Below are 27,698 nucleotides of genomic sequence, written 5' to 3'. Positions count from 1 at the left end.
GTATTAAATGCAAAAAAAATGATGTGTAAACACAGCACCATGGCTGCAGAGAGGAAAGTGATTCTGACTTGGGGTACAGAGAGTAGTCAATTGCAGTGCTTGTTGCCATAGTTCAGGAAAGCAGCTCTAGGTTTTTCAACCAATTAGTTAATGAAACTGAAGCAAGAAGTATATATACCATTTCACTTTATTAAAATATTGCATAGATACAGGGCAGTTGGACACATCCATTCTAAGGCACATAATGTTCTGGTTTAAGTGCAATTCCACAAGAGAAAGAAAAGAGAAGTCATTATATTCAGCATTTTTCATCTCTACATTCAGACTCCTCCCTTGTTACATGTTTATTGCTACTGGGATCCCAATTTTAACCCCAGAAATACAGCAGCATCATACAGGGACCTGGATGACAAGAATTAAAGACACATCCTGGCTCTAGCATTTGATATCATTTGGCACTTCATTAATACTCTTTTGCATTGTTTTCTATTGTTTAACTAAAGAGATTATAAATTCATTATGAACCTGACCCATGATTCATCTTTTGTTACTAATTTCCATTAAACCTAGAACAGGGCTTTTTTAGGCACATAGTAGATACCCAACATATACTTACATTAAATATCACTTTCAACAACTTCAATGGAATAGAAGAGAAATGCTTTTCCTAATTCTAGTTTAAGGGAAGGATGATTGGACATTTTCATAAAGAGGAAATGCTTGGATGTGATATTTCTTGTATTTCACAGCAAGGGCCCAGGCTCAATGAATATTTTCACATATTAGCAACTTTGACACAGAGAGTTCTTTCCTTGCTGCAGGAATTTGAATTTTGAACATGATTACATGAGAATATTTTTGTAAGTAGCAACGTGTGTGTATGTAATTATAAGTAAAACTAAAAGAGAATGAGAATCACTGGGAAAAGTAAATTATCTGAATGAGTGACTCTCACTTCCTTATGGTGATGTGTATATGTGTGTGTGCTTATGCGTATACAGTACATAAAAGATGCATATATTTCTTTAAAGAATTTTTCATGACACCCCTTGAGATAACTAGGCTTGGCAGTAACAAGTCTAAACTGATGGCTGTAGAAATATTTGCTTAAGGCAGTGTGTTCCAAGGAATATTTGCAAAACACTAGTTACATGGGTTATTACTAGGCCTTCATGAAAAAGGAATCTTTTCATGTCAAATAAGTTTGGAAAGCATTGAGCCAAAAAAAGGTTTTGTCCCCTTTATTGGAAGGCCTCGCAGAGATTCTCATATGCTGATATGCACTGTGAATCTACAAAGGGGAGAATTTACCAAATTTATTTCCTGAACTCTTGCAGAATTAAGTGTTCTATGACACACACTTGGGGAGATTCTGGATTAAATAATGGTTAAAATGTAATAAGCACCAAGAGACACATGACTGAATATCAAAGGAGAGTAAAAAGCAATTAACACTGCTTCTTCAGTCAATCTAGATTACATTAGAGTCTAATTGTATAAATACAAATGTCAAGTGGATTTTTCCAGACATAGACCTTACTTATTCTGTGAATAAAATACATCAGCAAATTAATACTCACTTCTAAGGAGCATTACCACAGACTACCAAATAAGCAGGCTAGGAAACTTGACAATATTCACAATAAATGTTAAAAACTTCATTTTCTAAAACATAAGATTGCAATTGGAATAACCCAGTGCTTACCAGGCAAATGACATCCCCTTCATCCTTGTGGCTCTGACACATTTTCATAGTCTGACCAACTTCACTGTCTCCCTTCTTGTCACTTGGGGCACATCCTAATGCCTTGAACTATTATATTCACCTGTCTTAATGACACAGCAGAACAATTACAGTACTGCAATAATAGATATGTCAGATAGAAATGGTTACTGGGATAATCTATTATATTGACCGTAGACCTAAAAGAAATGTCACCATTTACATGCTTTATTCCTACACCTACAATATGGTTGGCTTGGGACGCAAACATATTCAATGTAATGAAAAAAATATATAAGATATGGAGACAAATCACATCTAAGACAGTTGCAAGAGTAGGTGAATACTCTAGAACTCATATGTCTTGGAAGACAGGTTGCAAAAATAGCAAAAACAGCTGTTCTTATAAGCTGAAACAAAACAGTTCTTCCATGACAAACAGGTTGCTGAAGGTTAAGAATTTGGGAATTAGTGTCAATCTCTGTAGGATCTGTTTCCCTCAACAATTCTTGAAGAAGTCTTCTCTAAAGTGAGTTACTTGGTGCATAATAAGGCCTGCTCTCTGTCTGAAACTTTTAGAGCAATGACTACACTTGTATGGCTTCTCCCCTGTATGAATTCTTAAATGAATCACAAGGCTTGGTCTCTGTCTAAAGCTTTTTCCACAATAATTGCATTTAAAAGGTCTCTCTTCAGTGTGAGTTCTCTGGTGTAAAGTAAGAGCCGTCAGTCGAAGAAAACTTTTCCCACAATTATGACATCTATGAGGTTTTTCACCTGTATGAGTTTTGAGATGTCTTTTAAGACTTGATCCATGACAAAAACTTTTCCCACACTCAAGGCATTTATATGTTTCTTCTTCAGAATGTGTTCTCTGGTGCCCTATAAGGTGTGACCGCCGAGTGAATCGTTTTTTACACACAGTGCATTCATAGGGTCTCTCCCCTGTGTGAAGTCGTTGGTGTCTTAAAAGGTCTGAACTACGAAGGAAACTTTTTCCACACTCAGGACACTTGTGATGCTCCTCTCCTGAATGAATTCTCTGGTGCCGAGTAAGTTGTGACTTCCGAGCAAAACATTTTCCACACTGAGAACATCGGTGAGGTTTGTCTCCTGGGCTCTTTTTCTTATGGGGTTTAGGGTTGAGAGGTTCTTCCTGATTGGAGCTCTCAGGTTTCTCTCCAAGAGAGTGGTTCTGGTCATCTACAGGCTTTGTTAAATCTGTCTGTACTTCCTCTGGAGGATTTTCCCATTGATTTTCTAACTGTTCATAGTCTTTTTGCAAAATGGGACCATGGAGAGCATTCCCCTCTAAAGTAACAATAAATGGATATATATCATCCAGTTTTTTCTGTTTTGAAGTATCATCTTCATTTTCTATCCCGATATCAAAATCTGAGAGAAGAAATAGAAATTGCAGATGTCACTGTGTTCAAAGGAGAAAAGAATGTGAGGGGAGAAAAAAATAATTATATTAAGCCACTAGGGGGAAGATAGAAACTCCTAGGTGGAATCACAAAGTCCTTTACACCACGATTAAGGCTGAAATTTTCTTTCTTTTATTCCTTTCCTAGTAGTCAATGAACAATTACTTACCTATCTTAGAATCAAGCAATTGTTCCATTTCTGTGGAATCCTGTAATTCCTTCATCCATGACTCTTCTCTATGCTCCAATGGGAAGCTCGGGTCAAGATTTGTTATTGGGTATCCTAGTCATAAGAAAGATGAAAAGCATGATCACTTTGGTCACCAAAGGTTTATCTGGAGTTCATGCTGAAGTTCTGGACAAATGGTCTCTCAAAATCTACTTCTTACTCAATTTGGATTATTTCACCTGGAGCTTGGGACAAGCATCTTTTTACATACAAGAACAAAACCAATATGAGGGGAAGATCATTTTTGCTTAGGTCATGGCTATTTTCTTCTAATCTATGGAAGGGGGGAGGGTAAATAAAATCTCTAGTGAATGCATGAAATTAGTTCTACATCATTTTGATAATACAGTTATTTAGATTAGAGCTAAAATATGAAGTAAATCTTTCTAAAGATTGGGCATATTAAAACTAAGAAACACTTTGTTATGGGGAAACGGACTTGGCCCAGTGGTTAGGGCGTCCATCTACCACATGGGAGGTCCACAGTTCAAACCCCGGGCCTCCTTGACCCGTGTGGAGCTGGCCCATGCGCAGTGCTGATGCGCACAAGGAGTGCCCTGCCACGTAGGAGTGTCCCCCGTGTAGGGGAGCCCCACTCGCAAGGAGTGCGCCCGGTAAGGAGAGCCGCCCAGGGCGAAAGAAAGTGCAGCCTGCCCAGGAATGGCGCCGCCCACACTTCCCGTGCCGCTGATGACAACAGAAGCGAACAAGTGTTTCTGCGTGATGAAACTGGACTCAGATGCTATCTCTTTTCATAAGACTTTCATGCTACTTTACTGGAATTGTAGTTGGTGTTGGGGTTTAAGATATAATTAGGGGATTTGAATCTCTGGACTGACAATATGATAGCCAGGCCCTGAGCCTCAACAGACCCCAGCTCCTACATTCGGATTTATTGGACTCACCTCACTCAGCTAAGATGGAGTTGAAGAAGGACAACCACCACACCATGGAGCCTAGACTGCCTACAACTGAAAGCAGGAGGATTGCATCCAGTATCCATGTGGAATCTGAGCCTCCTCTTGACATAGAGGTGCAACGGACACAACCAATCCAAGGTCCACAGAGAAAAGGTGGCATTGGAGTGGGAAAAGTGGACATGGTGGCTGATGGGTATGGGGAATGGCAGGAAGAGATGAGATGTGGAGGTGCCTTTGGGACTTGGAGTTGCCCTGGACGGTGCTTCAGGGGCAATCACCGGACATTGTAAATCCTCCCAGGGCCCACTGGATGGAATGGGGGAGAGTATGGGCCATGATGTGGACCATTGACCATGAGGTGCAGAGATGTCCAGAGATGTACTTACCAAATGCAATGGATGTGTCATGATGATGGGAGTGAATGTTGCTGGGGGGGAGTGGTGGGGTGGGGGTGGTGGGGTTGAATGGGACCTCATATTTTTTTTAATGTAATATTTTTACAAAATCAATAAAAAAATAAATAAATTGAAAAAAAAAAGAAACAAGACGCAGCAAATAGACACAGAGAACAGACAACCGGGGGAGGGGGTGAATTAAAGAAATAATAAATAAATAAAAAATCTGAAAAAAAAAAAAGAAACACTTTGTTATGTAGTACCAAGTAAGAAAGAGAGAGGTTTAAGTGTGGGAGTTATGAAACTATTTACTGGACTAATTTCAGTAAATAAATTTTCAAATTAAAATGGAAATGAAACTGGGTTGGCAACAGCAAAAACATTCTTGAATGTTTCAGCTAGAAGTGGATTATCTTGAAATTAGCTCAAATAACCATCAGTATTTCTAACTGACAAATTTCTACCACTCAGTTTCCCTCTGTGACCTACCACTCCTTTCCTCAATGATAGCAGTTATGGATTGCATTCTCTTCTCCATAACTATTCATCTCCTTCCTCTTCTCTGGCAGACTTTACTGTCTACAATAAAATGTAGGTTATAAATAACTGATTTAAGACCTAAATGCAGGGAGGGAAATAGACTTCCAACATGCCAGTATAAAGTTCTACAGATTTGCTCCACAGTGAAACTGGTGAAAATTATTTTAAAGAAAAGAGCAAAAAGCAAAATCAACAACAAAAAAAAACATTTAAAGTCTCTAGAAATGGCCCTAAGTCCCTACAGAAAATTAAGAACCATCTAGTCAAGAAAATCGACTGCGATTTGGGAAGACCAGAGAGAATCTGAGGTATTTGAACCAATACCATTCCCTTTCCCTCATCTACAGCGAGATAAAAATGCCATTAAAGTGTTACAGCCAAGAGCTCAAGGCTCGCTCTTCCCGCAGCTCTCAGTCAGATAGTTAGCTTCCCAGGAGTTGCAGTATTTCTCATCCTGGTCCCACCTACCTGTTACTGAGGCTACTAAATTCTAGGCAAATGTAGCTGAGTAACGGGGGTTCCCTTCTGCCTAGCCTCCACTGATGGTACAAAGGCTCTACCTTAGTTGCAGTGCTGATGAGAATACTAGTGCACAGATATCCATGTCCTGGTCCATAAAGCAGTGGTTCCACACCAGGAGAGATAGGTCAGAAAACCTGAGGCTCCTGCCCCATCCTCCACCTAGAGCTCAACTCTTAAAGCAGTGATGCCACTCAGAAAGAAGAGCACCATTGTCCCCATGCCCAGCTCCAGGGCCATGGTTGAGAGCTTTGTCTGGGGAGGGGAGCGCAGGGGTTCTAATCTCTTCCCAGAGGAACTGCTCTCATTTACAGCAAAGCATGGAGAAGTCCAAGCCTAAAGGGCACTCGCAAAAGGTAGAAGTTGTGATGAAAGGCAATTTGGAGGAGACTGGTAGATTCATTGGATATTAAATTGTAGGCAGGCTAATTTGCAGAGGAGAACTGAAGAAAGAGAAAGCTGGTAGAAGCCTATGTGGATCAGAACAAGTCTCAACAACTGATCTCAGGAAGTATCCTTTCAATCGAGCCTGAATTTAAATGGATTCGTTTGCAGAGCAATTTATGCCCTAAGGCATTTTTGAAAACAATAGAGCAATCAAATAACAATTAGTAGAGTTTAACCCTGGGTAGGGTCAGGGAGAGACAGTCAAAGAAAGCACTGCCAAAACTACTGTCATCCCTGGGTAACTGTGGTCTTAGCCAAGTCTGAACCCCCCATGAAGAACAAAATCAGGGGCTCAACACTACCGGGAGGGGGGAGGAAGTCACTAAAATAATTCAGCCAGTCACTGAAATAATAAGTGAATAGCAATCCCTGAAGGGGGATAAGCACACAGATTTGCTACAACATACTATCTTAAACGTCCAGTTTCCAACAAAATGAGAAGTGCAAATGAACAGGAAAGTATGAAGAAAAATGAATGGAGTCTCAGAAAACGTCCGACCTCATTAAGCTCACCAACATATAAGTAATGGCAGTACCAGAAGGAGAGGAGTGAGAGAAAGGAGCAGAAAAAAGATTCAAAGAAATAATGGCTGAGAACTCTCCAAATTTATTAAAACAAATTAATTTATACATCCAGGAAGCTTAAGGAACTCCAAGTAGGGAAAACACAAAAAAGAGATCCACCTACAGACACATCAGTAAAAATGCTGAAAGTTAAAACCAAGGAAAAAACCTTGAAAGCAGCAAGAGAAAAATTACCTGTCATTTACAAGGAAACCACAATGAGATTAACAACTAAGCTTTCATCAGAAACAGGGAAGATCAGAAAGCAGTGGGATAATATATTCAAAGTGCTCAAAGAGTAAATACTGTCAATCAAGAATCTTATATCCAGTGAAGTTATTTTTCAAAAATGAAGGAGAAATAAAGACATTACTGATAAATAAAAACTGAGGGAATTTGTTGCTAGCAGACCTGTCTTAAGAATCATTAATACTAGGTAGCGGACTTGGCCCAGTGGTTAGGACGTCCGTCTACCACATGGGAGGTCCGAGATTCAAACCCCGGGCCTCCTTGACCCGTGTGCAGCTGGCCCATGCGCAGTGCTGATGCGCACAAGGAGTGCCCTGCCACGCAGGGGTGTCCGCCGCGTAGGGGAGCCCCACGCGCAAGGAGTGCGCCCCGTAAGGAGAGCCGCCCAGCATGAAACAAAGTGCAGCCTGCCCAGGAATGGTGCTGCACACACAGAGAGCTGACACAAGATGACGCAACAAAAAGAAAACACAGATTCCCGTGCCGCTGACAATAGAAGCGGACAAAAAAAAAAGAAGACACAGAGAACAGATAACCAGGGTTGGGGGCGGGGTAGAGAAATAAATAAATAAATCTTCAAAAAAAAAAGAAAGTTAGTATTTTTTAAATCTCTCCTTTATTATCTCAGCTCCTTTAAAAATCCTAATATTACATAAAGTAATAATCATACAATTTATTATTAGGTTTGTAACATTTATAGATGTATATATACAAATAATAATACTTAAGAGGGAAAAGGAAATAGAGCTATCTAGGAGAAACATTTCTAATTCTAACTGAAATTAAGTTAGCATTAATATAAATCTGAAGATGATTCTGATAAAGAATAAATGGTAAGACCTAGAACAATCACTAAGGTAATAATTTTAAGAATATGGTGAATAATCATCAAAGTAAGTAAAATATTATATTAGAAGATATTAATTTAATGCCAAAGAGAGCAGTAAAAGAGGAATAGAGCAACAAAAATAAGAGGCAGAGAAATTGAACAATAAACTTTTAACTAACCAATGGGTCAAAGAATAAATGAAAAGGGGAATTAGACAATAATTTGAGATGAGTGAAAATGAACACAAAACATACTGAAACTTATATGAGGCAGCTAAAGAGTGTTTAGAGGGAGTTTTAAAGCTAAGAATGCTTTTATGAAATAAGAAGATCTGAAATTCATAACTTAACCTTCTACCTTAAGAAACTAGAATAAAAAGAGGAAACTAAACCTAATGTAAGCAGAAGGAAGGAAATAATTTTAAAATTGGGATGGGAATTAATGAAACAGAGAATAGAAAAGCAAGAGGAAATCAATTTACAGACTTTTCTCTATATTGACCAAGTAATGAAGAGAAAAGACTCAACTAACCACAATCAGAAATGAAAAGAGGGGACTCTGGTATCAGTCTTACAAAAACAAAAAGGATTATAAAGGAATACTGTGAACAACTGTATGCCAGTACAATTGGTAATTAGACGAAGTGAATAAATTCTTTCAAACACACGAAATTTTGAAACTGAGTCAAAAACAGGCAATCTGAATATATCTATAGCAAGTGAAAAGTTTGATTTAGTAATCAGGAAATTATCCCTGTAGAAAAGCCCAGGCCCAGGTGGCTTCACTGCAGAATTCAACAACATTTAAAGGAAAATTAATGCCAGTTCTTCACAAGCTCTTCAGAAAATATAAAAGTGGATGGAACACTTCACAATTAATTCTATGTGGCCAGTATTACCCCATTTACAAAACCAGATAAAGAGTCACAATAAGACTATACAGACCAATATTTCTTATGAATATAGATGCAAAAATACTAGCAAACAGAATCCAGCAAGATATAACAGCAGTTTGGATCATGATCAAGTGGGATTTATCCCAGGAATGTTAAGATTAATTTAACATCTGAAAATCAATTGAGGTAATATACTATATCAATATATAAAAAAATAAAAATCACATGATATAGCAGTTTGATATGATTATGAATTCCAAAAATAGATATCGGATTATGCTTGTAATCTGATCTGTACCTGGGCATGATTGAGTTATGATTAGGGCATTGAGTCCCCTCCTCTTGTTGGGTGGGGGCTTACAGATAAAAGGCATGGCAAATAACATAGTTGAGGATTTTCTCATGTTGGAGTTTTGATGTTGGAGTTTGATGCTGAAAACTTAAGCTGGAGCCCTGGGAAGTCAGCACACAGAGGAAAGAGAAGCCAGCCCCAGGAAGAAAGGAACCTTGAACCCAGAGAAAAGCAAGCCCCAGGAACGTAGGAACCCAGCAAGCCTGAACCCTCACAGATGTCGGCAGCCATCTTTGTTCCAAATAGACTTTGGTAAAGCAAGTAATTTATGCTTTATGGCTTGGTATCTGTAAACTAATACCCCAAATAAATACTATTTATAAAAACCAACCCATTTCTGGTATTTTGCATCAGCACCCCTTTGGCTGACTAATACAAAATTTGGTACCGAGGAGTGGGGAAGTGGTTTTGCAATTACCAAAATGCTGGAACAATGTTATAAATGGGTAAGGGATATTTTTTGGAGGAATTGTGAGATGCTTGGAAGAAAAGGCCTAGATCACTTTGAAGAGACTGTTGATAGCAATATGGATGCTAAAGAGTCTTTTTATGATGCCTTAGAAGTAAATGATGAAACTATTATTGGAAACTGTAGGAAAGGTGATCCGTTTTTAAAGTTGCAGAGAACTTAGCAATATTAACTCCTGGTGTTGTATGGAAAGCAAAATTTGAAAATGGTGAGCCTGGGCATTTAGTTGAAGAACTTTCCAAAGTAAACCCAGAGAATGCAGCTTGGCTTCTGTTTGCAGTTTATAGCAAAATGCTAGATGAGAGAGATAAGCTAAGGACTGAACTGTTTGGCAAAAAGAAAACAGAAACTGATTCTGGAAATTCCAACCTCTGGAAATCAAACTCCCAGATGAAAGTGCCCCATTTAAGAACTTAACTAAACTTGGAACTGGCAAATCAAGATTGAAGATGCAGTTATCTAGGAAAAACTTGTGGAAGGTCTTACTGTCTGATGGCCTGGACCCCTGCTTTCTGCATGCTAAACCAACAGACTTTTTGAGAGAACTGTATGAACAAAACCACTGTCAGCCTGGAATAAAAGGGACATGGAAAGTAGAGATTGAAGAAGAAACAGTTGTGAGAGGAAAATCATGGAAGCTGAGATCTGGAATTAGGACATCACCTTGGGCCAAGAGAGGAACCCCACCCATGTGTACAGAGAGGGTGAGTTTTCCCCAGCAGGTGAAGAGGGTGGATGCTCCTGCCTGATGTTCTGGGAGAGTTTTGCTGCCCCAGGTTACAGAGAGGGTAGAGCACATTGCCCAAGGATTAGGGCGGTTAAGATCAGCACCCCACAGGTCTGAGAGAGGTGGACCTGTCCCCCATGGATTAGGGAAGGCCAGGTGGTCAACTTGTTGCTCTGAGAAAGTTAAGCTTGTATGACAAAGGTTAGGGGGAATGTTATCTTCACATCACCGTACTAGGAGGGTTAAGACTCTAACCCAAAGATTGGGTAAAGTGTGGCAATCACCCCAGCACTCTTGGAGGGAGAAGTGTGGAGCTTGGTCGACACCTAGATGCTTGAAGAGGGTGGAACCAAGAAAATGGCTGTTGGGCAAGCTAGTGGAAAGTGTGGGTCTGCATATGGCCTGAAGGAGAAGAAACCATCTTCTTTTTTTTTTTTTTTTTTTTTTTTAAAGATTTATTTTTATTTATTTAATTCCCCTCCCCTCCCCGGTTGTCTGTTTTCTGTGTCTTTTTGCTGCGTCTTGTTTCTTTGTCCGCTTCTGTTGTCGTCAGCGGCACGGGAAGTGTGGGCGGCGCCATTCCTGGGCAGGCTGCTCCCTCCTTCGCGCCGGGCGGCTCTCCTTATGGGTGCACTCCTTGCGAGTGGGGCTTCCCTACGCGGGGGACACCCTTGCGTGGCACAGCACTCCTTGCACGCATCAGCACTGCGCATGGCCAGCTCCACACGGGTCAAGGAGGCCCGGGGCTTGAACCGGGGACCTCCCATGTGGTAGACGGACACCCTAACCACTGGGCCAAAGTCCGTTTCCCGAAACCATCTTCTAAAGAATGACTCTCAGACTTTGAAATCAAATGGAGGATGCCCTGCAGGTTTACTGAACTGTGGAAGACGTGTGACTCATGTTTCCCTCCCTATTTCTCCTTATTGTAATGAAAATGTTTATCCTATGTCTGTCTATTTGTGTATTGGAAATAAATTGTTTTGTCAGTTTTAGAGGTCTATAGCAGACAGGACTTTGCCCCAAGACAAACTGTATTTCTTTAAATTGATTGTGATATGATTTAATACTTGCATTGTTACTGATAAAGTTTTTTTAAAATATTGTAATTTTTTTTGGAATTCAGAGGGTGGAGTGTAGCAGTTTGATATGGTTATGAATTCCAAAAATAGATATTTGATTATGCTTGTAATCTGATCTATATCTGGGCATGATTGAGTTCCAATTAGGGCATTGAGCCCCTACCCTTTGGTAGGTAGGGACTCACAGATAAAAGGCTTGGCAAAGAACAGAGTTGAGGGTTTTCTCATGTTGGAGTTTGATGCTGAAAACTTAAGCTGGAGCCCTGGGAAGTCAGCACACAGAGGAAAGAGAAGCCAGCCCCAGGAAGAAAGGAACCTTGAACCCAGAGAAAAGCAAGCCCCAGGAACGTAGGAACCCAGCAAGCCTGAACCCTCACAGATGTCGGCAGCCATCTTTGTTCCAAATAGACTTTGGTGAAGGAAGTAACTTATGCTTTATGGCTTGGTATCTGTAAACTAATACCCCAAATAAATACTATTTATAAAAACCAACCCATTTCTGGTATTTTGCATCAGCACCCCGTCGGTTGACTAATACACATGATAATTTCAATAGATGCAGAAAATGAATTTGACGACATTTAATACCTTTTCCTGATAAAAACAATCAATAAACTAAGAATACAAAAGAACGTCCTTTACCTGATAAAAGGCTTCTACATAAACTCCACAGCTAATGTCATACTTAATGGTGATAGGCTAAATCTTAGAGGCTTTCCCTCTAAGATCAGGAACAAGATAAGAAGGCCTCCTCTCACCACTTGTATTCAGTATTGTACTGAAGGTACAGTAGGCAATAAAAAGGGCCATAGGCAAGAAAAAGAAATAAAAGGTATCTTGATGGGAAAGGTAGAAGTAACACTACCTCTATTTGCAGATGGCCTAATCTTGTATTTAGAAAATATTAAGGAAACCACTAAAATAATACTAGAACTAATAAACGAGTTTAGCAAAGTTGCGAGAAACAATATCAATACACAAAAATCAATTATGTTTCTGTACTCTTGAACAATCTGAAAATGAAATTCATAAAGGATAAAAATTAGGCATAATTTAACAAAGGAAGTGCAACACTTATATTCTGAAAACTACAAAACATTGTTGAAAGAAAGTAAAAATCTAAATAAATGGAAAAATAGCCTATATTCATGCATCAAATGACTAGACATTGTGAAGATGGCATTATTCCCCAAATTGACCTACAGATTAAATACAATCCCTTACAGATTCCCAACTGACTTCTTTGTAGAAACTGACAAACTGATTCTAAAATTCATATAGAATTGCAAGGTCCCATAGCAGTAAAATTAACTTGCAAAAGAAGACGAAATTGGAGGCCTCACACTTCCAGATTTTAAAAATTATAAATCACCAGTAATCAAGACAGTGTGATACTTGGCATAAGAATAGACATATAGATCAATTGAGAATCCAGCAATAAATCCATATATCTAAAGTCAGTTGATTTTCAAAAAGGACATTGAGACCATTGGAATAGGAAAGAATAACCTTTTCAACAAATAATTCTGAGACAACTGTACTCCATATGTAAAAAAAAATGTATATATATTTAGGCCCTTACCTCACACCACATACACATATTAGCTCAAAATGGATCAAAGATCTTCATGTAAGAGCTATAATTATAAAACCATTAGAAGAAAACATAGGGATAAATTTTTGTAACCTTGTATTTGGCAATAGATATTTATATATGACACCAAAAACATAAGCAACAACAGAAAAAATAGATAAATTGGTCTTCATCAAAATTAAAAAGTTTTTAATTTAATTTAAATTGAAAGTCACTATCAAGAGTAGAAAGTCAACCCAAAGAATGGGAGAAAATGTTTGCAAATCATAAATCTGATAAGAAACTTGTATCTAGAATATATAAAGAACTCATAAACAATTCAAAAATAAAGGGAAAAATAACCCTATTAAAAATGGGCAAAGAATGTGAATAGACATTTCTTTAAAGAATATATACAAATGGCCAGCAAGCCCATGAAAAGATGCTCAGCATCATTAGTAATTAGAGAAACACAAATCAAAAACACAGATAATACCATTTCACACTCACTAATATGGCTAGAATCAAAAAGTCAGATAACAACAAGAGTTGGTGCAGATGTGGAGAAATTAGAACACTCATACACTGCTGCCAGGAATGAAAAAGTCTGCAGCCAGTTTGTATAACAGTCTAACAGTTCCTGCAATGTTTAAACAGTTATTATATGACCCAGCAACTCCACTTCTCTACATATACCCAAAATATAAAAACAGAAAAATCCTGCACAAAAATTTTTATAGCAGCTTCAATCATATAGCCAAAGTTGAAAACAAATGTCCATCAACTGATGGAGAGATGTGTACTATAATCCTGGCAGTGGAATATTATTTAGCCATAAAAAGGAATAAAGTACTGATAAATGTGACATTGTTGGATAAACCATGAAAACATTATGCTAAGTGAAAGAAGTCAGTTATAAAAGACCACATGTTGTATGACTGCATATTTGAAATGTTCAGAATAGATAAATATATAGGGACAGAAAGTAGATTAATAGTTGTTTAGGCCTGAGGAGATGGGAATGTGATAGGTTGAATAGTGTACCCCGCCAAAAACACATTTTAATCCACATTCCTGTGGGTGGGAACCCACTGTAAATATCATCTTTTGAAGATATGATTTTTTTTGTTACGGTGTGGCCCAACTGAATGAGTTTGGGTCTTAATCTGAATTACTCTATAAGAAGAAGAAATTCAATAATAAGGAGGAAAAGCCCCAGGAAAAGTGGGAAGTTGGAAGTCAGGGGAACTCAGAAGAGAAAGGAGAAGATGTTACCATGTGCATTCGATGTGACAGATGAGCCAAGGACGCAGGAATTGCTGGCGGCCTTCACCAGAATACCAGTCTTCAGGGAGAAAGCATTGCCTTGCTGACACCTCAATTTGGGACTTCTCCTAACCTCAAAACCATAAGCCAATAGATTCCCATTGTTCAAGCTGACTCATTTCTTGGTATTTGTGATTGCAGCCTGGAAACTAAGATGGGGGGTAGGGTATGATTGCTAAAGGGTATAGTATTTCTTATTAAGGTAATGAAAATGTTCTAAAATTGACTGTGGTAATGGTTTCACATATCTGGGAATATACTAAAAACCATTAATCATATACTTTAAATGTTTAATTTGTATGGTACATGAATTATATATCAATAAAGCTACTAAAATTATCTAGATGTAGGAAAATGTTTAAATGTTAGCATTATTAAGTAATATGAGCAGTTAGTTTGGCTAATAGTAATCTGAAGAAAAATTTAAATTTTAGTACATTATATCAAGTCATAGGAAGTAGAGTAAAATACCTTATTTTATATTTTCATAGGGAAAAGGCAATATATTTTAGATTAAGAAAAATAAAATGCTTTTGAATTCATGTTTTGTTCATGCTTGGATTCCAAAGCTAAAAGTGGGATGGAAGAATGATATGGTACAGATAAAATAAAACTAGAAATCTTAGATCAAAGTAAAGCTTTTGTCAAGTAAAAATGGGAGGAAAATGAAACTTGGGAGAGTGGCAAGTAGCAAAGGCTTGGGGTGGCAGAAGTCTAGAGGTACAGGATATTCCAATATGAGATAGAGGAAAATTGAGTTTCAGAATGACAGGTACTATTCTTAAGGCTATTATCATCCAACAAAGCATGGACTTAGAATTCTTAAAGCTGTAAAATTTTTTAAATGTTGCTTTGAAAACCAGGCCCAGACAAATGCCCCTTGAGTCAAAGGGAAGCTATAAAACCCAGTCAAGTACTAAAAGCAGTTCTAGGAGCAGAATCTTGTACCCATGAGAACTAAGATCAGGAACATTAGTACTAGGTAGTTTTGTCTGATGGACTTCCCATAAGGCTTTGCCCTCAATTTCAGTTGCTACTTTTTGCAAAGCACTGAATGAAAGTGGCCTGAGTACTTTCACCTTGGTCCTAGCATCATACTTCTTTGTGCCAACTTTCAAGAAACCTTTGGGTGCAAAATGGGTGCATCAGGACAGTTCCCATAGTCTAGATGCAGAGAACATGTGCTTAAAGCTTGGCTTTTTCATTGATATTAACCTAATGAACTTCTTAATTATGTATAAATTTTCTCCCTGTTATCCTACATAACATTCAGATCCATGTGCCTCAGGTGTACTTAGCGTCCATTTGCTGGAGTATAGAAGCCCTACTTCTGACATGATCACTAATTTCCACACCCCAACCATACTGTCACAGCCCATACCAGTTAAGCCACTTCCTATTCCTCTTTGACCCATCTCCCGCCCTTCTGACCTCAGGTCCCATAATCTTATACACTGGATAAAATACCATCACTAATACTGAATAAATGTAGCACTTATTAAAAAGTGTTTTTTTTACATGGTGAGAACAGCCATGTTTCTTATATGGCAAAGATTAAACATTTTGATGATATAGTATAAGTGAAAGAGAATAGAAAATGACATGTTCATAAATGCTATGATGGAGGATAATTTTGGAGGACAATTTGACAATATCTATTAAATTTTTTAATGCATATGCTCACTAACCAATCATTCCTACTTCTAGAAATTTATCCTTATTGACACACACAGAATGATGCTCACTACATCCTTTCATCTTTTCAGAGATTTTAGGTCAATGTGGAATGGCAGTAAGAAACCAGGCCCCAATGTCTACTTCTGACTGAGGAGCTCTTCTCTTTACCATCAAAACCAGCCACTCTGTATCTACAATTCCCACTGGATGAGTGATTTTCACAGTGGTAAAAAAAATACCAATTGCTGGTCAGTAGGTGAAAAATAAGGGCCCTACCGACAAAATCCAAGTCTGTTTCCCGAAATTTAATCACGTCTTCCATCTTCCGCTCATAATACAGTCCAGCAACATTAGCTTCCAAAGACGATAATACATTGCCCAGAATGTTAAACTCATCTCATCACTATAGCCAAGAGATTCATTATGGGTATATTCTATATGATTTAATTAACTGAAGAAATACTGTAAAATGTAAAAGGCTAGTAAGGACAGGAAAGCATGAAGTGCATGATGATTTAAGAATATGTACCCGAATTCTTTGATATTCCTTCTTCAACAGGTAGAGCTTAATTCTCTTCCCTTTAAGTATAAGTTGGGCTTAGTGACTCTTCTAATGAATAGAATTTGGTAGAAATAATGGTATGAGGCATTGCAGCTTCTTCCTTGCTGTTTCTTGGATTACCTGGTCTGGGGGAAGCTAGTTACCATGTTTTAAGGACACTCAGAGAGTGTACGGGGAATCCCATTCAGTGAGGAATTGAGTCCTCATGCAAACAGCCAAGCGGTGAGCCATCTTGAAAGTGGATCCTCCAGACCCAGTCAAGTCTTCAGCTACAACCCTTGTTAACATCTTGTCAGCAACCATATGAGAGACTCTGAGCCAGAAATACCATGCAAACCACTCCCAAACTCCTGACCCTATGAAATGATAAATGTTTGTTGCTCTAAGTTGCCAAATTTTGGGGATAGTTTGTTACACAGAAATAGATAAGCAATACAAAGAGGGAAGAAAGCGTTTGAGGTTTACAAAGAAGGTGCTTCAGTGATGAATGTTTCTTCCATCCCATGCTCAGGGAATTACTTTATTACTGCTGCATTAACAAAGACTGTGCCATAAAAATCCCATTGTACCAAGAAATCTTATGATGGCAGGTTTGTAAAGTAGTTTATGGTATATTATTTGGTGTAGCAGGATAATCTGAAGAAATTTATTATAAAAAACCTCACTTTTTCAGATAGAACTTGTTTGCTCTGTTATTTTGTTTCAAATTTTCATCTACCATATCCTCTATCACTAAAAAGATAGCGTTTTTGGCATTTTACATACAATTTCCTAGTGAAACTTCATCAGTTGAAATAAAAAGTCCAATTGAAAACTGAAAATGTGTTCCCATTTGGTGTCCTAATTTTGAATGCCACATTTTCAAAAGATATGCACGGGACAACCAGCAAGATGGCGGCAGAGTAGGAGCTCCTAGAGTCACCTCGTGCTATAGGGCACTTAGTAATCACCCAGAGCTATCTAAAGCACCTGTTTGGGGGCTCCAGGAGACCAGAATAGCATCATGCAACATCCTTGAAAGAATGGAAGGAGAAAACTGCCTATCTGCAGAGAATATTACAATGTAGAGCACTCCATGCCCTGGAGGCCACTGCCCATCCTCCACCAGCAGCACAAGCACCTTGGGAGCTATTCTGTGGCTAGAACTGGAATCTCCACTTCCCAAAGATGGGGGTGGAAGAGATGGTTAGGGCACCAACTTCAGCTACTGATTAGTAAACTCGGCTAGGTAAAGTATAACCCTAAGAATAGCTAAAGTTTGAAATTGTCCGAGTCCAAGAGGTTGGTAGCCACCATTTTGACTTTGCCCCCAGCATGAGGGGAGGCCGGGCTGACTAAAAATCACAGTAATGGCAGAGAATGGCTTCTTTCACCCAGACCGGCCTGCAGCCCTAGCTTAGACTTCAGCCTCACCTGTGGCAGGGAGGAAGCTGGTGGGACCTGCACCAGCTTCTCCGGGTAAATGCAGGTATATTCAGCTGGCACAGACTGAATAGCAGGAAGTCTAACAGAGCAACTGTGGTCATTTTGGATCTTCATGGCATAGACTGCTGCCCACACTTGCATTCCATCCTCACCCCAGGCAGGGGAGAAAGGAGCTTGAAGCTTCATCAGTCTCTCTGGGCAACTACAGTCTAGGCCTGCTCAACTTGGATTATTACACATGGCTGTGGCTATGTCCCCACCCCTGGTAAAGGAGAAAGTTGGGATAAGATTCATCGGTCCCTGATGCAATGACGGCAGCTTGAGCCTCCACAGCTTACAGGATCAATTACATCCTTGGCTCCTACTACACAACCAGCAAGGAAGAAAGGGCAAGAACTCCCCAAACTAAAGAGAGAAATTTATTCTGTACCCAGAATAAATACTCTAGTAAGTCAGATGGCAAGTTACCAAAAAATATATATAATCCACACCAAAAACAGGAAGATATGACCCAGTTAAAGGAAAAAGATAAGCCCCCGGATGACATAAAGGAGTTGAGACAACTAATCATAGATATTCAAACAACTCTCCTTAATAAATTCAATGAGATGACTAAAGAGATTAAAGATATTAAGAAGACATTGGATGAGCCCCAAAAATTTGAAAACATACATAGAAAAATAGCAGACATTTTGGGAATGAAAGGCACGCACAATATATGACATTAAAAATATACTGGAATCATGTAATAGCAGATTTAAGGAGGCAGAAGAAAGGACTGGTGAGCTTGAAGAAATGGCTTCAGAAAGCAAACATACAAAAGAACAGATGAAGAAAAGAATGGAAAAAATTGAACAAGGTCTCAGGGAAGTAAATGACAGCAAGATACATGCAAACATATGTGTCATGGGTGTCCCAGAAGGAAAAGAGAAGGGAAAAAGGGCAGAAAGAAGGTTTGAAAAAATAATTATAGCAAATTTCCCAACCCTATTGAAGGACGTAGATATCCATGTCCAAGAAGCACAATGTACTACCATCCAAACAAACGCAAATAAACCAACTCTGAGACACATACTCATCAGTGTCAAATGCCAAAGCCAAAGAGAGAATTCTGAGAGCAGAAAGAGAAAAGCAATGCGTAACATAAAAGGGATATCCAATAAGATTAAATGCCGATCTCTCATCAGAAACCATGGAGGCAAGAAGACAGTGGTATGGTATATTTAAGATACTGCAATAGAAAAACTTCCAGCCTAGAATCTTATATCCAGCAAGACTGTCTTTCAAAAATGAGGACAAATTTAGAATATTCACAGATAAACAGAAATTGAGAGATTTGGTAACCAAGAGATCAGCTTTGCAGGAAATACTAAAGGGTGTGCTACAGCCTGAAAAGAAAAGACAGGAGAGAGAGGCCTGAAAGAGAATTTGGAAATGAAGGTTATATCAGTAAAAGTGACTAAAAGTATCAAGAGTGTTGAAAATAAATATGATAGATAAAACCCAAATATTCAGGAATAAACTTGACCAACAATGTAAAGCACTTGTATTCAGAAAACTACAATGCATTGATAAAAGTAATCAAAAAAGACCTAAATAATTGGAAGAACATCCCATGCTTATGGACTGGAAGACTAAATATCATTAAGATGTCAATTCTACCAAAACTGATATACAGATACAATACAATCCCGATAAAAATTCCACCAGCATTTAAAAAAATAAGTGTGAAACATGATTATCAAATTTATTTGGAAGGGTAAGGGATCCTGAATAGCCAGAAACATCTTAAAAAGGAAAAGTGAAGTTGGAGGACTCTCCTTTCTGGACTTTAAATCATATGACCTAGTAACAGTGGTAAAAACAGCATGGTACTGCCATAAAGGCAAACACATAGAACAAAGGAACAGAACTGATGGCTCAGAAACAGACACTCATCTATGGTGAAGTGATTTTTGACTAGCCTGTCAAATCCACCCAGGTCGGGCAGAATAGTCCATTCATCAAATGGTGCTGAGAGAACTGGATATCCATTGCCAAAAGAAGGAAAGAAGACCCCTAACTCACACTTTATACAAAAATTAACTCAGAATAGATAAAAAATCTAACTATAAAAGCAAGAACAACAAAGCTTCTAGAAGAAAATGTAGGAAAATATCAAGACCTCGTGGTAGGTGGTGTATTCTAAAAGGAGATAAGAAGAGGACTGAGATGGACAACTGATGTTTAATGTATGTATAAGTTTTAATTAGCTTTACTGTAAAAATGTGGAAATGTATAGAGTTGATGGTAACACATTACAGTGAATAAGAGCTGGTTTATAAATGGGAATGTGGCTGATAATGGTAGTCTAGGGAGCTAAATGCCAATTGACAGAAAGCTAGAGAATAATCAAATAATCTAGAGACTAAATAGCACAGTAATCCCAGAGGTGGATGAGAATTGTGGTTGATGGTACAGATTCAAGAGTGTCCTTAGTTAGCTAGAACAGATGTACGTCACAATAGTAGGGCAGTGGGAATGTGAAAAAGCATGGGAAAAATATAACTGGAATGACCTATGGGCTGTGTTTGATAGTAGTAATGTAATATTCATGCATCTATGCCAAAAATGTACTGTGTCGATAAAGGAGGAGTATGGAAAAAGTGTGCCAAATGTACACTATGTACCTGGTAATAGTCTGATGATATTATCTCATAATCTGTAAAAAAATGTTCCATCATGGTGTGGTGTGTTGATAGAGGGGTGTTTTTTGGGAATTCTGCACATGTACATGATTGTTTAATAAGTTTACAACTTCTGTCATAAAAATATATTTAAAAATAATAATAGGGTGATTTTTGGGGAAAATACACCAAATATAAGATAAGGATTATAGTTTTTAGTAAGATTTCAACAATATTCTTTCATAATTTGTAACAAAATCTCACAACAATACAAGATGTTGTTGGTGGGTTGATGCATGGGACCCCTATATGATGTTGTGCATATTTGCTTTGTAAATTCACAACTTTTACTATATACACTTATTGTTTATGTATGATCATATATAAGTGTATAAAAATAAGAATAATAATAATAGGGTGGGTTGGGGAAAATACTTTAGTTAGTAGTAATATTTTGAGGATACTCTTTAATCATTAGTTAAAAATGTTTCACAACAATGCAAGGTATTGGTGGTAGTGGGAGGTATGAGAGCCCTGGTATGATGTTATGTATGTTTGTTTTGTAAGTTCACAACTCTTCCTATACACTTTATTGTTTATGTAAGTTTATGTATTAGTGATATACTTCAATAAATTAAAAGAAAAAGATATGCATGATACACTTTATATTTTCAGGAGCAGCACTTACTCTATTCCTGACTTCAGACATTCTAATATTATTGCCTACCTCTAGCATCTAGAAGTGTATGGGTGGATTCAAATGAGGTTTTTTTAAGCTTATGAATTTCTTGAATCACTTTCCATTGCAGATGAGAAATTCTTCATAGGTTGACTCACATTCAGCTCAGGACCTTCTCCCAGTCAGCTATTTCACAAGACTGATATATTTACTGTTATTTACATTTTATAGGCTTCCTGCTAGCATGTTCTGTAAACACTTGAATATTTTTTCATTTATGACCCTACCATATCTGTTTATTAAGTTTTCATCCTGCAGTATTTTCAAGACCTTGTTTCTTGCTTCTTTATTATAGTTCCTTTAGATGAAGAGGATAGTGATAATATTATTTTAGTATTATATCTGAATACTGTTTGATCTCTGACCTTGATTTCTGATATGCATATTTATCATCTTTTTGAAGTCTATTTCATTATTTTAACAAAGTGCAGACTCTTATATTAGAGCATTTTCCTTGACTTTCCCCTTTCAATCTTATTTTGATTATTCCCATTGCCTCTTTCTCACTGACACGTATCTAACTGTGGCAGATCTTTACACAAATGATTGTTAAAATTATTTGTAAACTTTCAGTTCTCAGTAATATAATTATTCATATAACACTTGTTTCGTAAAAAGAATTAAGATTTAGTTTTCAGTTCATCACTAGGTATGCAAGCTTCCTTCAGTTATTTACTAACAGAAGATATTCCCAAAAATACAAAAGATATTTTTACCTGAATAATTTTTTTTTACTTTTTACTTTGAAGTAACTGTAAAATTACAGGAAATTTGCAAAAATAATACAAAGCCCATAAAGAGAATTCAACATACCCCCAAATCCCCAAATCCCCAAATTCTCCAATTTTAACATTTTTCTACTTTGCCATGTCATTCTATCATATCTCTCTTCTGCCCTCTCCCTCCTTCTTGCTCTCTCTTATCAATCAATCTATCTATCTATGTATCTATTTTCTGAACATTTGAGAGCAAGTTCCATGTATTATATTCCTTGAACACATAATTATTTCCATGTACATTTCCTACAAATGAGGATATTCACTTATGTAATTACCTAAGTGCAGTTATCAAGCTCAAGAAATTTAATATTGATATAAAGCTTATTCTATATTCTAGTTTTTCCCTATGTCCCAATAATGTCCCTTTCAGCCTTTTCTCAATTCTTAGATCCCATCCAGTATTATATATTGCATTTAATTGTCATTATCCCTTCCTCCCTCCCTCTCTTTGTTTCTTTCTTTAATTGCGGAAACATAAATCTTCCCATCCCAACTCCCACTAAGCATGCCATTCAGTGGGATTAAGCACATTCCCAATGTTGCAGTACCCTCACCACCATTCATTATTAGAAATTTCCCTTTGCCACAAACAGAAATCCTACACTCATTTTTCATTAACTCCCCATCGCCCCTACCCTTCACCCCTGGTAACCTGTACTCTACATTCTGTGTCTATGAGTATGCATATCCTCTGATATTTTCATTGTGGTTACCATGGGGCTTTAATTTAACACCATAAATCTGTAACAATCTCGTTTGCCTGGATACCAAGTTAACTTCAATAGCATACATAAACTATGTTCCTATATCCCTCCATCCTTCTGCTTTATGTAGTCCTTGTCACAAATTACATATTTATACACGGTGAGTCTAGAATCATGGATATACCATTACATTTGCCTTTTAGATCTTACAGGAAGGTGAAAGTGGAGTTAAAAATAAAAAATACAATAGTCCTGGTATTTACATTTACTATGCCGTTATGTTTACCACAAGTGTTTATTTCTTCACATGCCTTTGTTCCCTGTATTCGTAGAGAGACATTCCCTCTTCTTAGTCTTTATTAGAACAGTTCATTTTCATTGGGTAATCAGTGTTTCTAAACCCAGCTGCAATCCCAACCCTTGAGAGCACTTGTCTCTTAAAACAAAAACAGAAGAAATGAAATAAAACCTTTGCCTTACCAGGTTCTGGAAAAGGCTGGCATTCCCCAGCAGCACCATAGTTCAGCTCCTGTGGCCCTTCCTGTGGGATCCACGCCTCTGCCAGTGTGGCCTCTTGGGAAGGTCCCATGACCTGAAGTGCAGGTGACTCCAGATCGATGTTTGATGGTATGTATGCTGTTCCTACTGGTGCCAACTCTTCCAAGAGCATTTCTTGCCTATGCGCCTGGAGGAAATGTCAAAACCCATCACTCTAAAGGCCAGCACTGTCCAATAGATATATGAAGTGAGCCACATATGTCATTTTAAATTTTCCAGTGGCCATATGAAATAAACGAAAAGAAACAGGAGAATTCAATCTGAATAGTATGTTTTATTTTACCCAATATATCCAAAATATCACGCACTAAACAAATAATCAAAACAAACAACTATTAACGAGATATTTTGCATAGTTTTTTCATACCAAGTCTTCAGAATCTGTTGTGGACTTTACATGTACTAGTCACATTTAAAGTGCTCAAAAGGCAAATGTGGCCAGTGGCTACTGTACTGGGCAGGGCAAGTCTAGACCAGCTGAAGCTAAAATAAACAAACCCAAGAAGAGAGATAAAGGAAGAGAAATCACAGACTCCTTCCATTCTAGGATAGCGGGAAAATTAAGAAGGCAGGCCAAGTGCCCAGAAGCTAATAGCTACTGAGGAACTCCAACAACACACAATCGTGGAATGTAGTTCATAGCCACCTAGAAGTTCTTCTTCACTTCTCCCAAAGATTCTGCCCTGTGTTCAGCTAAGGTAATCCACAACCAGAGAGTCTCCATGGTAGTTCTCAACAAGGGGCAGTGCCAAACCCCTCCCCAACCATAAGGTGCTTAGGACATGATAGCTCTTGGAGGCCAGTGGAATTTTGTGGGCCAGAGACTGGAGTTTAACTCACAATACAGAACTGTTTTACACTCCAAATAATGAATGTCCCATTCAAACATTCATGTAGGTAAAATGAACCAGACAGACCCTAAACCTGTTAGTCATATAAATACAATTCTTGTATACTTTTAGCATAAATTGAAATTTCTAGTAATTACTACTGTGGAATTCAAAGGAAGACTATACTCAGTTTGTTCAGAATTTGCCGAGACTTATTTGCCATTTTGGAAAATCCCATAACAGCAGCTCATAATATTAGACCTGTCTCAGTTTGAATTTCTGGCAGTTGCGTTCACAGTGATTCTACGCATAGACGGAAGCATCTGACAACTTCATTATGACTTCTGGTGCAGTCAGGTCCAAACATGTATATATTGAAATACATATTAGTTTATGATAAACTACTTTTCTTATACTTTTCCTTTATATTACAGGCACACTCTAGTTGAATCAGAAGTCAGCAAACATTTTCTACAAAGGGGGAGACAGCGAATATTTTAGGCTTTGTGGGCCACATTTGGTATTTTGCATTTTTTAAAACGATCCTTTAGAAAGGTAAAAACTGTTATTAGCTCATGGAGGTACAAAAATGGGTAATGGACTGTTTTGACCCATGGGCCACAAAGCGTTAAAATGATATATTTGATTTTATGTATGCAGGTAGGTAATGCCATCTATGAATGTCATTTCAGGAAAGTAGAGAGAACATTACAAAAATTTGTTATAGAAGGAAGATTAGGTATGCTGGAGTTGAGAACCATCGACCCATAGGCTGACTCCAGCAACAGAAGAAAATAAGGATGTCTGCAGAGATATCTTGGGGCTGAGGAATAACACAAAGGCAAAACATCTGATCTAGACCCAAGTGCCTCTGTTACTTTTTTTGCTGAGTCACAAAGATCCCAAATTCTTTTCTCACCTGTTGCTCTGGTATCTCAAGTTCTCTCTGTAAGTCTTCTATCAGTGTTACAACTCTTTCTCTATTCTCTGGACAGTGTTCCCTCACCCAGGTCTCTATCTCCGTAGGCAGAATAGTTAGGAATTGCTCCAACACTAGTAGCTCCAAGATTTGTTCCTTTGAACGCATCTTTGGCTTCAGCCATTGACAGCACAGCTCCCAGAGTTTGTTGAAAGCTTCATGAGGCCCGGCTGCCTCTTTGTACTGGAACTGCCTGAAGCGCTGACGGAAGACTTCACAGTCATCATCATATTCTTGAAGCATGGAGCCCTGATTCAAAGAAGCCTGGATTGCACAACCCAGCGCCACAGCCATCGTCCGCTTCCAGCAGTTCAGAATTTATATGGGACCTGAAGTCTGAGATTCCAATTTGTTTTTCTGTGCAGTAGTTGGGTACCCACCTACAGCTACGGACAAGAAAACATAAGAAAGTAGAAACAGCAGTAGTTAGGACAGAGAACACTTACCTGCCTTAACTAACTTTTCACCAAAGCTTTAAGGCAACAATGCTTAATCTTTCTGCTGGTCCACAAAAATGGACAGTTATTGAGTTCATACTATATACCAGATACTGTCCTTAGCAGCTTGCATATATTAGCTCATTTAATCCTCATTCAATCTTAGGAAGTGGGTACTAGTATCATTCCCTGAATACAGTTGAGGGAACTGAGGTTTGAGGCTTAGCAGGACTGAATAATTTGTCTAAGACTACAAAGCAAGTTAGAGAAAGCTTAGAATTTACAGTCTTCTGCAAATTGAATGTCTCCAAAAAATCAAAATGGTCTCAGTGGAAACTCCTAGGTCACAGAAGTGGACCCATACTTGTCTCATCAAGTCTCAAGACCCTGACCTGCCCCTCTGTGCTCTGGGTCCTCTGTCTTTCAATTGCCCTGATGCCTTGTGTGCCTGTCCTCTCCTGGAGTGGAACGAGGAAAACCAAATGCTCAGGACTCTCTTCCAGCCAGTCATCAAAAATCACCAGTCTGCCCCCAAGTCACCACCCTTAACCACGAGGAAGCCTGAATTTAAGCGGCTTATTTTTTAGGGGTCCATAACTTGCCAGCTGCGTGACCCTGGGCAAGTTACCTAGCTGACCCTCTCAGTGCAGTTATCTGTGACATTAGAATAACTGTAGCTTCTACTTCATAAAATCTGCTGCTCCAAACCAATCGCATGGAAAGCTACTCACAGCGTGCCTGGCACAGAGCAAGCGCTCAATAAAAGGTTATTGGTTGTCAGGACTCATGCCCGGGAAGTTTCTGGAGGGAATCTAGGAACTGTGGCTGTGGCCACATGCATTAACCCTTCTACCAAGGAATTGACCCTCCGGGTTTCCTTCCATTGGCTCCTCCCAAAGTAAAGTTCATTCACACCCCCAATGAAAAGTTCCCTTCACACCCCAATGAAACGTTCTCTCTACACCCCAATAAAAAAGTCCCTTCACATCCCAATGAAAAGCTCCCCGCACACCCCAAAGAAAAGTTCACAAGGGGGCTGGGGGCTTCTCTCCCAAGCCCCCGCAATGATCCCGCCCTCACAGGGCTGAGGAATGAAGCGCTGCGTGAAAACGGCGCATTTGGGGGAAGGCAAATGGGACCCGACCCCGAAAAGTTCAAAACCTGGGTTAAAATTCGATGCTGGGGCAGGGGCTCGGACCCCCACGCGCCCCTCGGCGACGTCGCGCTGCGGGGAGGGACGACTCCGGCCCCAGGGCCATCCCGGGAAGGCCCGGGGGGGGAAGCAGGCAGCAGCTGCGAGGACCCGAGGCCGAGCGGGACTCACCCACAGTCGCTCCTTCCCGGGCCCGCCACCCGGGCCAGCGGAGGGCGCCGGGCCAGCCCGCGCTGTAGCCCAGGGGACGGCCACGCCCTCCCGCCGCTCCGGGACTCACCGCCTCAGCGACCAAAGCTCTCCCACGCTCGCCCGTCCTGGGCCCACATGGATGCTGACGTGGTAGGGGCTGGGACTCCCCGGCCTCCAGCAGGCGCCAAGCCGCTTTCCGAAGTCCCCCTGTTTCCGGTCTCACGCCCTCAGAGGCCCCAGAGCCGGGGCGGGCCCGGGGTCGCGGTCCAAGTGAGGGCTCCTCCCCCATCAGCTTCAGAGCAAGGGGGGAGCGGGTGGGACACTCCAGGAAATCTGTTCTGACCCGCGCCGTGATTTCCAGACTTCGCTGTGGGGGGCGGGGGCGCAGAGTTTGTTCAGAATTCAGGTTTCCGGGCCCCACCCCGCCACTCTGACGCACTGGATCTCGCGTGGGCTCGGGGATTTGCATTTGGGGAGGCTTTCCTGGGGATTCCGACCGCTGGTCCGCCCGCGGGTCACACCGGCCTGGGCCTGTGAGCTTCCCATTTTCCTCTCTCGCAGACCGAACTTTGAACAAGCGGCCCCGCCCCCTCCTCCCGCCTTCGTCCCCCACCAGGGGTCTCTTCAGTGTTCCGGCGCTCCCGATGGCCCCGCCTCTTGTTTTCCGATCGCCCCCCTCTCCCACCCCGCTCCTGGGCTAGATCTTCCCTTCTCGCTGGCCAGCGGAGTCT

The 27,698-nt window shown here is 39.5% G+C and overlaps 1 protein-coding gene across 1 annotated transcript; it reads right to left on the bottom strand.

The window, feature by feature from the left end:
* Positions 1–169: 169 nt before the first annotated feature.
* ZNF449 (zinc finger protein 449) lies at positions 170–27,698 on the bottom strand. The gene is made up of 5 exons (XM_058292284.2): positions 27,056–27,698; positions 25,126–25,571; positions 23,299–23,503; positions 3,320–3,433; positions 170–3,118 (listed from the first exon to the last, which is right to left on the bottom strand). Exons 2-5 carry the CDS (start codon positions 25,477–25,479, stop codon positions 2,223–2,225), a joined length of 1,569 nt encoding a protein of 522 aa, XP_058148267.1. The 5' UTR covers positions 25,480–25,571; positions 27,056–27,698; the 3' UTR covers positions 170–2,222.

The sequence above is a fragment of the Dasypus novemcinctus genome, chromosome X (assembly GCF_030445035.2).
Source record: "Dasypus novemcinctus isolate mDasNov1 chromosome X, mDasNov1.1.hap2, whole genome shotgun sequence".
In the NCBI taxonomy this organism is placed as follows: domain Eukaryota; kingdom Metazoa; phylum Chordata; class Mammalia; order Cingulata; family Dasypodidae; genus Dasypus; species Dasypus novemcinctus.
The sequence above is the reverse complement of the archived record's forward strand: the minus strand, read 5'-3'. Positions and strand labels throughout refer to the sequence as shown.

What these genes read in the sequence shown, in the direction of transcription:
- ZNF449 (XM_058292284.2), bottom strand. Translation starts at nt 25,479, where the DNA reads ATGGCTGTGGCGCTGGGTTGTGCAATCCAGGCTTCTTTGAATCAGGGC. An exon ending in TTGAGATACCAGAGCAACAG is followed by an intron (nt 23,504 to 25,125) that starts GTGAGAAAAGAA and finishes CATTTCCTCCAG; the next exon opens with GCGCATAGGCAAGAAATGCT. An exon ending in CCAGCCTTTTCCAGAACCTG is followed by an intron (nt 3,434 to 23,298) that starts GTAAGGCAAAGG and finishes TCTTATGACTAG; the next exon opens with GATACCCAATAACAAATCTT.